This window comes from Trematomus bernacchii, unplaced genomic scaffold, assembly GCF_902827165.1.
Source record: "Trematomus bernacchii unplaced genomic scaffold, fTreBer1.1, whole genome shotgun sequence".
Taxonomy (NCBI): domain Eukaryota; kingdom Metazoa; phylum Chordata; class Actinopteri; order Perciformes; family Nototheniidae; genus Trematomus; species Trematomus bernacchii.
Genome location: NW_022987698.1, coordinates 10804079 through 10821761, shown reverse-complemented (window position 1 = coordinate 10821761; position 17683 = coordinate 10804079). Strand labels below are relative to the sequence as shown.

The following is a 17683-nucleotide window of genomic DNA, read 5'->3' as shown; positions in this document are numbered from 1 at the left end:
CATAAGTCACGCTTGTTTAACCTCTGACAATGTGAACACAAAAACCTGCTCAGTGCATGGTGCACGGTGCACACTATGAGCAACATCTTTTTATAATGCTACCACAGGTCCAGTGTGACTCACCGAACCACAGGCATGCTGTGAGGATTTCCGTTGATACCTTTGGAATCTAATTGGAAAGCCAATTCATTCATATCAACCATAGATTATTTTACCAAGTAAAATGTCTCATGTTAAAGTTTATTGGCCAATAAAGTCAATAGTAAAGTGATCCAATTACTAGAGACCTTGTAGGGCATCCAAAGGAAGATGCTTTGACCCTTGCAACGCTATTGTGCATCAATAAATCATATGCTTCAACTATCAACAAATAGGTTCAGTTACATCCATCTAAAATTCATCTTTGTTTAAATTTGACGGAATTTAAATCTCGATATTGGTATATAATGCACCTGTTGTTTTTATATTGTCAACAGTATTGGCGGAAAACTGTTGACTGGATATGTCCAATAATACCAGATTGAATGAACAGTCATAATGTATTTCCAGTGCCAACTGAAAGTGATCGCTTTTATAGGGATGGGTAAGAGGAAACTCCACCCTTTAGTACTGCTGTAATATGGGTTTTTCGCAACTGCATTTCACCCATGTATGGGTTTTTATGCGCCCCAAACTTTTATCACCGAACAAAAAGGGGTGTCACCTTTAAAATATTGGACAGTGAGAACTGTTCTATCGGAAGAAGGATAGAGGAAGATAGACAACGAAGAACTGAAAGTGAGTACGATTTATTTTTTTAACTCCCTTCTGTGTGAATAATTACCATTAAATTAATCTTCTTTACAATAACTTGTGTAGTGCCACAGGTACAGGATTGATATCTTTAAAAGCAAACCCTAAAATAATGTGTTTCCAGAACTACAAAGTGATCGCTTTCATAGAGATGGGTAAGAGGAACCTCTACCTTATACTGCTGTAATATGGGTTTTTAGCACTGCACTTCAAACTTTTATCACCGATCAAATTGGGGTGTCACCTTTAAAATATTGTACAGGCTTGGAAAAGGATAGTTGAAGATAGAAACAAAGAACTGAAAGTCAGTCCGATTGATTTTTTAAATTACTATCAACATACTGTATTTCATTAAAATGATCTACTGACCAAAAGGTCACATGGTGTGATTGAAACCCTCATACAGGACAGCTTTAGTCTACCAGAGGTACAATATGGGACAACAGAAATGCATCACTTGTTGAGAGAGGTCAATATGACGAACAGTACAGAGTAGACCATATCAAATACATTTTTTAGTTCTAAACATTTCTTATTTATTACACTAGGTTACTTCAAGACAAATAGAATAATAAGTTATTAAAGTGGGTTTATGAATACCATCAATTATGTACACCATTAGATTGGGTTTATCGGCTTTTTATAGAGTTTTTGATTATATTTAAAGACCTGCATAATTCTTTTTTATTTTACTCTTACAAATTGTAAGTGGATTGTATGATAGCACAGCCTCACTTCTTACCTGGGCCACAACAACCAGAATCAGCTAAATATACTATACTGTATGTAGTGCTACAGGCTCAGTAGCAGGAACTGTGATGTAAAGTAAACCCTAAAATTGTACTTACTTTGTGTCATTTAAGAATGATTGCAGTGGAAATGGCAGAATTTGTATGCCCTGTAAAAGCAGTAAAATAATGTATGGACCTCTTGAAAACATCCTGTTATACTGATGTTTAGGATCTGTTGTGACATATTTCACCCATGAATGTGACCTTTAAACTAGCTCCCCATGACTAACAAGGGATTGAGCAGGAGACTATGATCAGTTTTCACTACAGGATGTGTTACACATTAAAACCTTGATTATTTTTACTCTGGCTTATAGATGTTCAAGGTCACGTATCCTTTTTCACAATTTTAATGTTCCTCTGGTGGTCCTTCAAATTAAAGGGCAATGAAATAACCTTATGGTCATTATTTTTGATGTACAGCCAAATAAAATTCCATTCAGCACTATGATAAATAAAAGATCATTTAACTTTTAGATTTAAATGACCATAAAGAGTTGTTTGATCATTGCTATCAACTGATACTTGACATAACGGTCTCGTTAGCGACAGTCAAAGTAGGTCTAAGTAATCTCTAGAATCTTTCTAAAGCCTTGTTAAAAAATATACTGTATCTCTTATTAACTATATGCGGAGGTTTTGTTTTTAAATTTCACAGTTCACAATTAGTGCTTTTCATCTACCAACACAAATAACAACAACATAAACATTCAGGACAAGAAGTTTGAGGTTACATTTTCACTCCTTTGCTGGTAGTAAACAACCAGACACCCGACTGGGCAAATCATAATGTTTAATTGGTGGCATAAAAGAGATTTACAGATACGTGCGTTGGCTTAGCAGTTTGATTTCGAAGACGTTCTGCTCGTGTCTAAGTTTGGATCCTGAGCAGTTAAATTGTTGGCACAGCCACGAGTCTCCATATGCAGTTGGGCAGAGTCAGCCACTAGGTGGGATTTCACATTCCCGATTTACTGTGTCCCAGCATGTCTCAGAGTGTCTGCACGAATCACGTTGGAGTCAGGCATCCCCACTTTGACAGGCTGATGTCATATGGTAACATAGATGACACACGAGGAGAACCTCAAAGGCATGGTGTCTCAACCTTTACTGGTCCATGCCCCCATGTTTGGGTCCGCCAGGTTCTTGTGACCCCAGCACTAAAGTTGAGTCATGGGACTGTATGGGACATGGGAGTATACTTGTGACTGTGTGGGGAGCACATCTTACATGAGTTTGATATTACTAAATTTGAGCTGAAACAATAGTTGAATTATCAATTAGACAAATGTTATCATAATGGATTCATTATCCAAGTAATTTTCTAAGCTAAAATGCATATAATTCCATTTTATAAAATGTGAATATTTTTGTCTTAACTCATTATCATTATCAGCTTCCAATCTTACTTAAACTTTGTTTACAAAAGTTTAAAGTAATAAGAATTTTAAAAGAAGAGACATCCTTGTAGACTAAGAAAGACTTTTCTTTACCAATTTCACCAAAGTTGTCTCTTAAGGAAAACAACATTTAAGAAAATTGCTAAGGTTATGTTAAGATCTATCAAAATGTAACTATGATTCAAGTTTATTGACATTTGGAATAAAACTCAAATGTAAATAATGATTTGTCTTCATCAGAGAACAGAGTGTATTTCAGACTTCCACTGGATCAGATCAACATGGAACAACCGTTCTCTATTACGATTAAATGTCAACTTTGTAAAAACTGTAAACAATGAAAAAACTGGTATACAATTGTGATTCTGGTGTGTTCCAGGCTGGTGTGTTTCCACTACAAAGTGATCAAATCTGTGAGTTGAGAAACATCAGACGTCGCTGCAATGAGTTTGAAAACTAACCAGGGCCCAAATGCCCAGGGTAAGTTCGCAAAATGTGTTGAGTGTTTTGTTTATTGTCCAAGGAAATATGGAGTGGTTGTTATAGACTACCATTTTGTTTAAATGGCCTATACTTTACACACATTGGCATAAACCTAACCAAAAGAGAGGAAAAGTAATAAACATGCATTTGAACTTCATTTGACATCAGACATAGTACTTCTGAATAAGAAAATAACTCTATAATGGAATGAAGGAAAACAAGTTTACCAATTTCCTTTTTACCTCCAAGAAAAACGATCCCAGACTGTCTGAAAGCATTCACACGTGTTGTAGAGGCCTAGTGTTGCTGGCTGAATGTGCTTTATGAAAGGTACATCAGCTCTAGAATGCTGACACATTTGTACTGAAGGTGTCCTGAGAACTGCTGGTGCCCAAATCTAACATTTCCTCAGCAGTGATTGGTATGCTACGCCTGACTGCTTCCCTACCAGACTTGGATTATGTGTGAATCAATGCCAGAGGAGCAGGAATCCTGCCTGCATTCAGATGATATACTGTAAGAGTGTAAACCAATCCCCTGGGAGATGACGCATAGAGTATGATGAATATGCAATGTATGCCCTCTATTTGGAGAAGGGCTGCTGTTTAAACGTGATGAAGGATGGGTAACCTAAACATAACTCACTTGGAAGTATTACAATAATAAGTCAATCCTTGGCTTTCTGTGTGTTCATGCAAATTATTTATTCAAGAGAGAGCAGGATATGGTTTCTCTTTGAAATACACTTTGTTGTTGCATTCCCATATTGTCAAAATAATTTATTTCATATGTTTGTTTGGGAACTGAAAAGTTGTGATTTTTTATTGAATTCAATTTGTTTTTCATTTTGTCTTTCCATAACATTTTCACTTGCCTCTTACATATGTTTCCATGTGAATTGGTGCAACTACAGCAGTTTTCCTAGCAGAATATTAACATATGAATTCTAAAGTGAATATATAGCTTGAAGAGTCATTTTATAATCATAAGTTGTGTCAATGCTGGTATTTGTCTAAATAACTTTTCTCTAAAAATGGCTCACTGGCCACTGACTCCTTTTGAAAACCAGATTGTCATTTCTTATATATATATATATAACTATATCTGAACGTGTTGCTATGGTATGTGGTATGAAGTATATAAGAGATAATTCTAAAAATAGTATAAATCCTTAGACTACAATAGTGCCATATGGCTCAAGAATTTACAGTTAACAACAGCTGTGGGAAACATTAGATTCTGCACACAGTAATTAGCTGTTTGCCCTTTCTGTGTTATGCAGCAGTAAAGTCATGCTCTAAGGCCTCATAGTGAACGAAGAAGCTCTGAGTCATTGCTAGTTGTGATGCTGCTTAAGGAAAAGCAGTAACAGATGGCAGGTCAGAGTTTCTGATTTTAAAAGCTGTTTGATGAACTCACTTGTCTGTGCCGAGTCATCCTATGGTTGAATATTAAAAAGGAATAAGGCTTACAAAATGTGTCACCCATCTCTTTAATACTGTCTCCACTGACACAGGAGGAACTTTAATGGTTTCCAAGGGTGACAGTGCACTTCAAATACTTTTTTTTAATAGTATACACGTTAGTCCATGGTGGTAATTTACGTCATGATGATTATTATATTATTAGCTTACATAATTGTGACAATGATAATTTGGCTATATATTATCAATGTGTTGTCGTATTGTTTTATAATAATATTTGTATACTGATACTGCTATCTGTCACACAACGCTAAACTAACTCCTCACTCCACACACTAACCAGAACTTTCAAAAGGATACCCAGACATCATGTAAACAACCTAATGTAATCTGTCATCACAGACTGTTGTTATATCATCAAATACATCACCTTAAATGCTCCATCCATACCGCTTTATCCATACAACTGTTGCTTAATTAATGAAAATTCTTAATTATCAAAGTAGACATTTCAGACCTTGTCATGATGCAGCTGAAATAGTTGACCAAGTGAAAGGAAATACTGACCCCTAGTGAAATTGTAGATTAACTGCAGCAATAAGTAAAAGCACAAATAATGTCTTCTGATGTGACCATGACTGTGTGTGACTGTACAGATAATATAACTGGTTTTAACACAATATAAATTAGGAAAGAGTCATAATGCTTAACACACATTTCTAACCATATTCAGTTACATGTTAGAACGATAGACTCTGAATAAAGGTCTCAAGTCATGACGTGATTTTCCAAGCATTTAAAAACATTTGCTTTACTTTTTCTGTTGCCTATGTTTGCTTCAAAAACCTCACACATGAGTTTTACCTAATTTTCTGATCCTAACAGTGGCTATAAAGAAAAGGTCCAGAGTTCCCGGGGTGATGATCACTCAGTATCTGGAGATATTACCTGCAGGAAAGACCACACCTGATTTTACCCGCAAGCCAATGGCTGTGACTGCTCAAGAGGGTAAATAACAAACAACCACAACATTGTATCTTCATCAAACACCATCTCTACAAAGCTATCACTGTTGTTTGGATTTTTCAGGCAAAAAAGGATTGTTCAAAGCCATTGTTAGTGGTGAGCCGGCACCCACTGTAACATGGGCGCGGAATAACGGCGAGCTCAATGAGCCAGAAAAGTACACGACCAGATATGATCAAAGATCTCAAGAGCACATTCTGGAGGTGAGAAAACAGCATTTACATGAATCACTACACGTCTAGTAAAACACAAAACCCCTTTCCTGTTATTCCAAACTTAGTGATTTTATAAAAAAATTGTAATTTAATGTAATTGCTCACTCAAGTTTACTAACTTTGATTTGTTCTCAGAGAACTTCGAAGTACTCAATTACAAAAGCTTATTATTCGTCACAATGTGAGACATTACCAAATATTCAGCATTAAATATGTAATCCAACTATGATGATATTGCTTTATCAGATCATCAATATCAAACCGGATCAAGCTGGCGCGTACAAATGCCTCGCCAGCAATGAGTATGGACAGGCTGTCTGCACTGCAAATCTCAATGTTATTGAAGGTAAAAGACGGATTATTACCATGACATGTTCAATGTAAATCAATTAAATGATGGTAATATTTTGTGAAGCTAATATTTACCTATGATTTCTTGTTTTTGTTTTCATGTTTTCATTTCAGTTGGCGTTAAGAAGAAAGCTCCAGCGGGTATGAAACTATGCTTTGTATGCGTGATTAGGCATTCATATCTTTTGAATTACAGAGATTACATAATTGTATCATTTACTGAATTCTCGCTTCAATACAAATGTTGGTGGACATGCTAATATACTAACACCTATGCCTTAATTTAAAAAAGTGCAAAGTAAGAAAAACAGTTTGTTCTAGGGTTTAAATAGATTCATAAAGGACAGTTCATTGTTTGAATAAATATTATGAGAATTATATATGTTGAATTATTTGCCATCACGAAAACCTGTGTCTCATTTTTAATTCTCTTTCAGCAAATGGAGATGCACCATTAGATTTCAGAAAGATGCTTAAGAAAACGTAAGTTCAAGTTCAATGATTTGTTATTGCTTTTCAAATATCTCCTGCTGCAGAACTCCAAATATATTTCCCTCTCTTCTTCTCTTTTCAGTGTTGTTGTCACCAGAAAAAAACAACTCCCACCAAAAAAAGATGGAGAGATTGATCCAAAGCTCCTTGAACTGCTTATCTCTGCACCAAAGAAGGACTATGAAAAGATCTGTGCAGACTTTGGTGTGTTTGACTTTCGCTGGTTGCTGAAGAGACTCAACCAGCTGAAAAAGGAACGGGCAGATGAGCAGGCTAAGGTACTGAGCTGTAGGCAGGTTATAAAAGATGTAAATGAATTCTGGATTATGTCTTTTTTTAAGTTTGTGGGGTTTTAAACAAGTTTCAATACTAAATTAAACATTTTAGGTGGGTGTTAGGCTCATGAAAAATGTAATTTTTTCCATGTTCTGAATGTATTAATATGCCTGAGGCAAATACGTCCTAGTGCATCTTATAAAGTAAACATCCATGTTCCGTTCAAGGTCGCTTCAATTTAAAACGTCATTTATTCTGCAGGGAAAGTCAGAGCATCCTTTTCAAACATAAAAATACAGAACATTTTCATTTTTGTAGGTTGTAGAGCAACTGGACAATGTGAAACAAATAGAAGTAAAACCCAATGGGACAGCTGAATTTAGCCTCGACATGAAACTTCAGGATCCCAACAGTTCAATTAACTTATACAAGGTGAGTTATCAGTATTTGAAGATCAACCATTTGAATACAATTATTGCCAAAAACAAAAAGAAGCAATACAAAAAGAGAAATTGAACCTGTTTTCTGCTTACAGGATGGGACACTGCTTCCATATGGTGATGATGACAATTCAAAGCATAGCCTTAAGCAAACTGGGACAAATTATGTTTTCAGCATCAAAAATCCTCAACCAGAAGATGCTGGATTTTACCAGCTTGATGTTGAAGATGCAAATGTCTTAGCAACTGACTTTAAAGGTGGGGTCTTATTACGGCAACTGTACTCAAAAGCATGATTGTACTAGGAGTTTGCAAAACAATTGAAGGAACATTCAGAAATGAGAATACGGCCAGTTAATCCACACTTTGTCTCCTCTCTTAGTGCCTCCTGTGGGTTTCATAGCCAAGATCAAGGATGTGAAGACGTTTGAAAGTGAAGAAGCCGTCTTTCAGTGCGTCTTGTCAACACCCCTCAACAGGATTACCTGGTCAAATAAGGACTTGACACTTGAACATGGGGACAAATATGAGATCACTGTCTCAGAGGACAAGCTAATCCACACATTGAAAGTTAAAGACTGTAAATTGGCAGATACTGGAGCATATTATGCCATTGCTGGAATAGCTTCTAGCAGTGCCTCTCTCACAGTAGAAGGTGGGAAATCATTTGATAAACACAATAATATATACAATTTCTAGTCTTGATAGTTTGATACCTGGAAGAGCACTTTCTGAAGCTCTCGTTTTAAAAATGTAAGAAAAGTTCATGATTATTTCTCCATACAATGTGTTTTCTGAAATTCAGTTGATCCAAATGGTAAAGGCCAAAAGGGCACCCGAACTGGGAATGAAGAAGGCCTGACTAAACTGGCATTGGATCAGCTACCAAAACACACGGAACAGTTGGAGGCAGATGGCACTGGAGATGGCAATGATAAGGACCTTCAGACAGGTGGAGATGACGGAAATAAAGGGGATGATGCAGATGATAAGAACAAGAAGCGAGTACGAAGCGGCCCTTTGGTTCCTGACACTGTTAAAGGTAAAATCCTTATATATTAATTGTCAAGGCTATTTGGAGTCCGTATTTATCAAGGGTCTCAGAATTAATCCTAGGTAGAGCACTGAAAGTTTGACTAACAATAGTAATATAGTGACTGCACAGCAGGAAGCGTTCTACTCCAGGGAAGAAAGAACAGGAAAAAGGTGTAATGACAAATGTGATGTTTATCATTAAGACCTATACATTAAATTAAACATCTTCAAAATGTTCAATATGGAGTGTTTAATGTCAGAATTCAGAATCTTTAATAAAATTGACTTCAGGGTTAGAAATTTGTCAGAAATCAGTAGTCAAGGATGTGGAGTTGAAATTATGAATTATAATAAAAGTACTTTAGGAGTAAATAGCTTTTGGTATTCCAATATTATATAACTCACTATAGCTAGACATTTTATGACAAATACAATTTGTAAGGGTCATCAGACAAACTAATAACTCAAATAAATGATATATGTAATGGACCCTCGGTTATGATCTGCCTCATGAAAGATCTTCTGTATTGCTGCATGTTGACCACTAGAGAGAGACATTCTGTAAAAAATAAAACCAGCATGTTCTGGGGCCTCATTTATAACGCCTTGCGTAGGATTGACGTAGGAAGGTTGCTTACGTAGTACAAAGCACAAAAATAGGTACATACATTTTCCGCCATTTTCCGATTCACAAAACATTGCGTACCGGCGAGGGAAGTGCGTACGGCACTCCCTACGCCTGTTTCCCTTTATAAATCACAATCGACTCGAAACGCCCATATTTGCCTATACATAGTCAAAGAAACGCCCATTCATTCATTCATTTTGACTGACTGCATGAAGAAGATCGCAGGAAATTACGATAGAACAGCTAAAAAAGACATCTCACACCGTGTCAGATTTTGGTTATTGTGGGGAGGTAGAGATAAATCATATTGTTTGGTGGATGCAGTTTGAACCAGAGTAGCAGCATGGAGGTCGGATCGTCACCAAAATAAATAAATAAGGGGTCCGAAAAAAGTTAATGACAAAAAAAATACACATAACCTTCCTCAGGCAGTGTGTTTGTACCGGGGACAGGAGACACCCCCTTGATGAGAAACTCTAAGAAATGATCGGGGAATCCCTCCGGAGTGGAGTCATGACGACTGGATCTGAATTATTTTGTTGTATTTGGTGGTTTGTGTTCCAGCTGTCGATCAGCAACTATATATCCATAATCCACCAGTTAAAGGAAATACAACTTATGTGTTGTGTTATATTAGCTGTACAATTTACCACATATGGTGTTCTTAGTTTCCATACCTCCTGTGTTTTACGAGCGACTTATCAAGTCTTGGCAAACGGCATAAAACACGATTAAACGTGATAGTATATAAAACCATGCTCGTATCTACAACCTATAGAAATGCAAAACGGCGTCAGTTTAGACGTAATTCTGTCCTCCTGCTTACCGCATCATTTATGAGAAAACATTTCATAACATTAACACAACATATTCGAGGTGGTTTTAAATAGCATATCCGTATTTATTTATTTCTCCAAGTTATGTTTGTGTGTGCACTGAGGAGTCTCAAACAGGCGTTTCTTTAATCATTTAAAGATTGGCTTTAATCAATGTTTGAAAATGAATTCTTCATATTTGATAAATGAGAGGTAACATTTTATTTATGGTATTATTTCCACATATTTCTCTCCATTCTTCCTTCTGCCAACGGTGTCGCAGTTTCTCGTCTCTCCCGTTTGTGTGCTTAGTGCGTACGCATGGGTTAGAGTTTGCGTGGAGGACCGCACATTTTCTCGTATTTTTTTCTAGTATTTTATAAATCGCAAACATTGCGTAGAAACTGGCGTACGCCATTTTTTGAGCGTATATCCCTTTATAAATGAGGCCCCTGGTCTTTGCTTTCCATGCCCAAGAGGTTACATATGGAGGAATACAATGCATACAGTTACATATGGACGAATACAACGCATATAATTACATATGGATGAATACAATGCACACAGTCATTAAGATCATGTTCTAAATGTCTTTTGTTTTTACTGTTGCAGATACTGGCGTTCAGTTTGTCAGTGGGCTGTCAGATATGGTTGCTAATGTTGGTGACCGGGCAGAGCTTTCTTGCAAACTAAGCAGTGAGACCGCTGTGGGACGTTGGTATAAAAATGGGAAGCTGGTAAGTCAACTTCGATTTTAGAGATCTACATGGACCACTGCTATTTGCCATACATATCGACCATTTCCTAGCTTGCATAACCGTATAGATCCATCATACACACAAGTGTTATAGTGCATGGCATACCCTTATTAGTCCAAATGTGGTCTGATAAATATGAAATCTTGTTATGTGACAAGCTAACCGAGGAGGATGGGGTAACAATTATCAAAGATGGAGCCTGTCATAGGTTGATAATTGATTGCTGTAAAAAAGATGATGGAGCTGTGTACCGCTTTGAAGCTGAAGGCCGTAAATCTGAGGCAACACTCAATATTCAAGGTCAGCATGAAAATGATTAGCATGGTATCAATTTATAAATTACCCAATGGTTTAAAAAGGTTTGCGGTTTTGACAAGACTTTTCTCTCTAACATTGAAGATCCACCGAAAATCGATGCCGATGCACTAGGAAAATTCTCAGAGCCAGTCATTATAAGGGCAGGCGAAAATGCAGAATGGAAACTGCCATTCTCAGGTGGGGCGCCAATGACCATACAGTGGTACAAGGATGGTGACGAGCTGTTGCCCGCTCTCAATGTGAAAATTGAAACATCAGATACTGAGAGCAAACTACGCCTTCTTAAGTGTCAAAGGAAAGACTGTGGAGAGGTCAAAATCAAAATCAAAAATGAATACGGTATAATTGAGGCAATATCCAAACTTATTGTGCTGGGTAAGTTGCCAATAAGAGACATAATGCCATGTGTTCCACATTGTACTGTAGGTAAGGAGATAAAGGTTAGTATGATTTATTTTATTTTTATCAACAGACAAACCCACACCACCACAAGGACCTGTGGACATTATGGAAAGCGCTGTTACATCTGTTGAGTTCAAATGGAAACCGCCAAAAGACGATGGTGGATGCCCGGTCACAAACTATATTTTAGAGCGGCAACAAGTAGGGCGCAATAAATGGACAAATCTCGGTGAGATTCCTGGAAGCAACCCAAGTTACAGAGATTCAGATGTGACACCCGGAAGGAGATACTGTTACAGGATCAGAGCCAAGAACGCAGAAGGCATCAGTGAATACCTGCAGACTGAGGACATACCAGCTGGTGTGTTACGTAAGTCAAACATCATTTAGGCTTTGTAATGGCTGCTGCTGTCTAATGAAAAACTCCCAACTTCTCGGGAAGCAGGTAAAAAGTGAAACAAGAAAAAAAATGTGATTTATTTTTTGTATTTTGGAGGACCATTAATCAATAAAACACCATTACAGAAAAAGGATGACCAAAATGTCATGTTCCCCTCACAGGTTATCCTGGATCCCCAGCAGCACCTAAAGTAGTCAGTGCCTTTAAAGACTGCATCAATCTGACATGGTGTCCTCCATGTGACACTGGAGGAACCAAAATAGTGGGATACCATTTGGAAAAAAACAAGAAAGGCACCAATTACTGGAGCCTTGTAAACCAAGGAGTGCCGATTCCAGGTATACAACGTATGGCTAGCTGCAGGAAGAATCCAGTGTAAATGTAATGCCTGATATGATTCGCCAAAAGTAAATGAACATTCCCTATCGACATGATAACGATTTCTTCCTTTTTCCACAGATACAAAATATGCAGTGAAAGATGTATTTGAAGGGGCGGCATATGTATTTAGGGTGTCTGCTATCAACCTATCTGGTGCTGGAGATCCAAGTCTTCCATCTGACACAGTAATTGCAAGAGATCCAAAGAGTAAGCCAGTAACACTGAACTCTTGTTTCCTACCACAGTTCTCTCCACTGAAAATTATGCCAGTCATGCTTAATGGTGAACTGACATGCTGCTCAACATTATGCTCTATGTCGCCTTTTAAGTTATTATAAAAGCATTGTAATGCTCAGCCAATAACGTCTCATTACTGTAATTGCAGATCCCCCAGGCAAAGTGACAGACCTGAAGTTAACATCCTCCAATTACACCACATTTTCTCTGGCTTGGATAAAACCCAAAGAAATAAAAGGAGTAGAGGATGAGGCCGAAGGCTACTATGTGGAGATCAGACCAATTGAAAACCTTGAATGGACTCGGTGTAATGCTACCCCAAATACTATAACTTCCTACACTGTGCTTGGCCTGAAGGCAATGGCCACATACTGGCTGAGAGTTATTGCCACCAATTATGGAGGTGATGGAGAACCTCAGGGCTTTGACAATTACATCATTGCCATGCCTCCTCCTGGTAAGAAAATGTGAATTGTCAACAGTTTCTATCGTTCTCTATATTATTTTGGAATACAGAAGGCTATATCAAAAGTGACATTGCCACTGCTTTATTACTGCAGGAATGCAAAAGACGAGTAATGTATTTTATTGACAGTTCTTTGAAACCCAGAGTTCAAGGGTATAATTGTTGCGACAAGACAGTTTCAACACAATTTTGGTGAGACCAGCATGATCAAAATACCTTAATTCAATTGAATCTTTGTACCAACAACAGTGGTAATTTTAAGGCATGATGCTACATCAAAACACTGTATTACAGGCAAAGCGACCTGTTGTTTAATACCAAAGGCATTTCATGCACATAATGGATACTTAAAGGTGGGGTATGTAATTTATTTCAGAAACACTTTTTGTTACTGTATATTCCGTGGAATGCTCTTAACATCCCGATAGCAATGAATATCTTAAATGCTTTGACAATAAATACGTAAAAAAATGTCATCTGTGGAAGCCGTAGCGCTGTAAAAAGCACGACCAATCATTTTAGCCGGCCCGGCTAAAATAACTGGATGGCCTACAGTACCTGCCTATCAGCCTTCCATCTGTGCACAAACTTATCTCGTGCCCTCATTGGTCATGTGTGCATTTGTGTGTGTTGGAGGAGGGGCTCTGTAAGGAAGTCTGAAGGAAGTGGCAGATTTTTACCGGTTGTGTATTTTCAAATTCTAGCGCACTCGAGCTGGTTTCTCCAAAATGACCTACCCCACCTTTAACTGAAGCATGCATACAATGGATTACAGTAAACAAAAGATTTGAAAGGGACCTAGCTTGATACAGACAATGCTCAACTTTTAAATATGCTTTAATCCCAAATCTGTACAATGTCCTTAAGAAATTCATATCCATGCCTTAAGGTTCAGAAATATTATATTTTAAACAAAGCTGTGTTTTCTTAAAATATATCCAGTATAAAAGACAGTCTTTTTTGTCTTTAGACAGAATGAAAAAATTATTTAAAGAAAAAAAAAGACTAGTTTGTTGAATTGTTTAACAAAAATAATCTAAACTAAATATCTTTATTTCAACCTCACAGTAAAGCCAAAGTTTAACGACCGCAACATGAAGACCTTTGTGGTGGTAAGGTCTGGAAACACAGTCCGTCTGAACATCAACTTTGAGGTATTGTGCTGGAAGTTTTCCTCCCAATGGGATGACTGTAGAATCAACAAATCAACAAATGTAATATCTTTCTTTATGTTTACAGGCATGTCCCCTGCCAGAAATTACTTGGCAAAAAGATGGTATACCAGTGCCCAAACATGTAACTATTACCAACTCTGATAAAGGATCTCAGCTGTGGATCCCCACATCTGATCGGCCCGACAGTGGCATCTACACCATAACTGTCAAAAACATTGTCGGCCAAGCAAGCTTCAATATTGAAATCAGAGTTACAGGTAAACTTATGTGCGCGCTCCACAAACTACTGTTCAGGATAATACAAAAACAGTAACAATACAGACACTGAATGCATGCTTTTTCATGGCTTCCTTCTATGTTCAAACGTTTAACACAATATACAGTTGACCCAATAAACCCCAGTTGGAATAATCTAATCCAAGTGTAAAATGCAAACAGACTAACAGCAATGAGAAACTGAACTGGATGCAGATTGTTTGTATGTACTGCTTGTAAATAGAAATATACACTTTTGTAACTTGGACCTCTGTATTTTTGTGCCTCTAAATTTGGTTTTAGATGATCCCAAGCCCCCAGGTCCTGTGGAGCTGGATCAGAACATCCCAGGAACAGTGACCCTGTCCTGGACTCCCTCTCCAGATGAGAAGAGAGATGACAGACTACACTACATGGTAGCTAAGAAGGACTCCTTCAAACGCAGTTGGAGGACAGTCGCAGATAACCTCTTCAACAATAAATGCACAGTAGTCAATATTTTGTCTGGACGGGAGTATCACTTCAGGGTGTTTGCTAAAAATGACATTGGTCCTTCACCACCTTCTGAATCCCCTGTGTTTGGAACCATAAAGGAAAAAGGTGTGTGCCTCTGATTCAATCACAAAAACATTGCAATTCATTGTAACTATCCTGTACACAATGCTGAATTTTGGTTCGTATTCTTGTGTAAGATATAGGTTCCTGCAAAATCCAGCGCATTTTGTAATAGGTTTAGAGGACTACGAAAATAGCGGAAAAAAAGATGCTCAAAATCGAAGCAACACAGGCCGATACTGTTTATTTCTACTTCTAGTCACTTCTACTTGATGCAGATAAAGAGAAACAATAGCAGGACGATTAAAAAGCATAGACACATAGGGGATATAGATTACAGCAAAGTTATAATGTAAACATTAGAAGAAATGTTCAATATGATGGTTAAGGGAGAAATCTTTAAAAGAGACTATATCTTCTCAAGATATAGGATTATAATAATCTAAAAGTGTCAACTTGATACATTTCTTGTGTTTCAGGAAAGTTCAAAGTAGACATGCCAGAGAGAAAACCTTTGGACTTCCAGTCCCCTCCATCGTTCATCGTTCCACTAAAGAGGCGTACAACTCCACAGGGTTATGAGTGCTACATGAGCTGTGCCGTTAAGGGGGATCCAGCTCCACGTGTGACATGGTACCGCAACGATATGAGCCTGAACACAAACACCAACTACCACATCACAAATGTTTGTGGCGTCTGCTCCCTGCTCATACTACGGGTGGGGCCCAAAGACAACGGGGAATACAAAGTGGTCATTGAGAACAAACTGGGGACAGCCGAGTGCTCAATGATGCTGAATGTCAGAGGTATTTACACTTAAAGGTAGGGTAGGTACGTTTGAGAAACCGGCTTGAGATCGCTAGAATTTGAAAATACACAACCGGAGAAAATCTGCCACTTCCTTATAGAGCCCCTCCTCCAACACACACGAACGCGCACATGACCAATGAGGGCACGAGATAAGTTTGTGCACAGATGGAAGGCTGACAGGCAGGTAGGCCATCCAGTTATTTTAGCCGGGCCGGCTAAAATGATTGGTCGTGCTTTTTACAGTACTACGGCTTCCACAGATGACATTTCTTTATGGATTTTTTGTCAAAGCACTTAAGATATTCATTGCTATCGGGATGTTAAGAGCATTCCATGGAATATAACAAAAAGTGTATCTCAAGCCGGTTTCTCAAACTTACCTACCCTACCTTTAATTAAAGTTTGAGAATGTAACCGTTTTTCATAGAGACTGATGATAGATTTGAGAGTACAGTACGATAATAAAACAAAGTTATACCACCAATGTTTTTCTTTACAGAGTGAAGAAGAACTTCAGCTGCTGGACAGAAGCTAGACGAACAGAAGTCTTAACATGTTTTAAATCAATTAAATTAAATTAAACTAAATGTAACTACAGATTGTATACATTTTAAGTTACTCTATCTCCCACCTTTGTGAAACACAAATATAAAAAAAAAAAGCTCTAGAAAACATGAAATGTGTCTTTTGGAAAAATGTCACACGTTGTGCTTTGTAGAGATATTATACTATCATGCTATTATTTACTTGATGAAGTCAAACACACTGTAATAGTAGTAGTCCTATTGGGATATGTTTTTGCTTGTTTCTTATGCATTAGGACACACTAGACTAGTGCATGACTTTGTACAAGTACAGGGCGTTACATTACATTACATGCTTACGCTTTTATCCAAAGCAACTTATACACTTAATACATGGCGATGGATATCATTTAGGGTTAAGTCTCAGGCCCAAAGACACATCGAAATGTTGACTATAGGGGTTCAGCCATACATGTATTCATTCATGTAAAGTCTTGCATGTTAGAAAGAGACTGCACTGTTTTATTGTGATGCCTATGATCTGTTCTTCACTGTGCTATGCAAGTTATTGTAACACAATCATTTCAGCATTCAAATAAGTGCTTGAAAATGGACAGTTATGTTAGATTTACTTTGCCTAAGGTTTCAATGTATTTATGTTGGATTACATGGGATACATTTTCTTGAAGAAATCTGACAGCTTTAAATAAAAAAAGAAATATGTTGTATTATAGGTGCTTAATGTTAGACGTTCTTTATTTCTCTCTCCCTTGCAACACACAACTGCAGAAATTGTTGGTGCATAACGTTAAATTAATAAAGACAGCTCTGACAACTGTGTGTTGTACCCTGTATAGTGTACACAATCAGATACATTACACACAAAAGCAATGTGGGTCACACTCAACCAACCAGTCTCTCTCAATTACATTTGGGTACTATCTCTGATACCACAGGGATGCCATTTTGAAGGTATAGAGCTGTACCTTTAAAAAAAGTGTTTAGTAAACAAGTTAACACAAGTGAAGTTATCCTACCCATTAAATGGTCAAACTGGAGAAACAGAAGCAAAGTAAAAGAATACCATACCAAGACAAACTCATCACGTACACCAAGGACCGTTATTTTTCTAAATTGTCATCTAGTCAGATAACAACATTAATTCATATGACCCTAAAGCAAAAAACATAAGCACTGACGCTGTAAAAGAAGAACATAGCAAGCAGCAAAAACA

The 17683-nt window shown here is 37.5% G+C and overlaps 1 protein-coding gene across 1 annotated transcript; it reads left to right on the top strand.

Annotated features, from left to right (window-relative positions):
- Positions 1–904: 904 nt before the first annotated feature.
- On the top strand, positions 905–16460 carry LOC117489666 (immunoglobulin-like and fibronectin type III domain-containing protein 1). The gene is made up of 23 exons (XM_034139132.1): positions 905–947; positions 5749–5898; positions 5980–6119; positions 6378–6477; positions 6597–6623; positions 6920–6965; positions 7057–7252; positions 7569–7682; positions 7786–7948; positions 8073–8345; positions 8496–8732; positions 10781–10905; positions 11085–11226; positions 11326–11619; positions 11717–12016; positions 12208–12384; positions 12506–12634; positions 12813–13121; positions 14199–14284; positions 14370–14562; positions 14864–15160; positions 15595–15914; positions 16425–16460. The coding sequence occupies exons 1-23, from the start codon at positions 905–907 to the stop codon at positions 16458–16460; spliced, it is 3897 nt and encodes a 1298-aa protein (XP_033995023.1).
- Positions 16461–17683: the final 1223 nt, after the last annotated feature.

Coding starts and splice junctions, on each gene's coding strand:
- LOC117489666 (XM_034139132.1), top strand. CDS start 905: ATGTGTTTCCAGAACTACAAAGTGATCGCTTTCATAGAGATGG. Junction 6,966..7,056: donor AGAAAGATGCTTAAGAAAAC/GTAAGTTCAAGT, acceptor TTCTCTTTTCAG/TGTTGTTGTCACCAGAAAAA. Junction 15,161..15,594: donor TGGAACCATAAAGGAAAAAG/GTGTGTGCCTCT, acceptor CTTGTGTTTCAG/GAAAGTTCAAAGTAGACATG.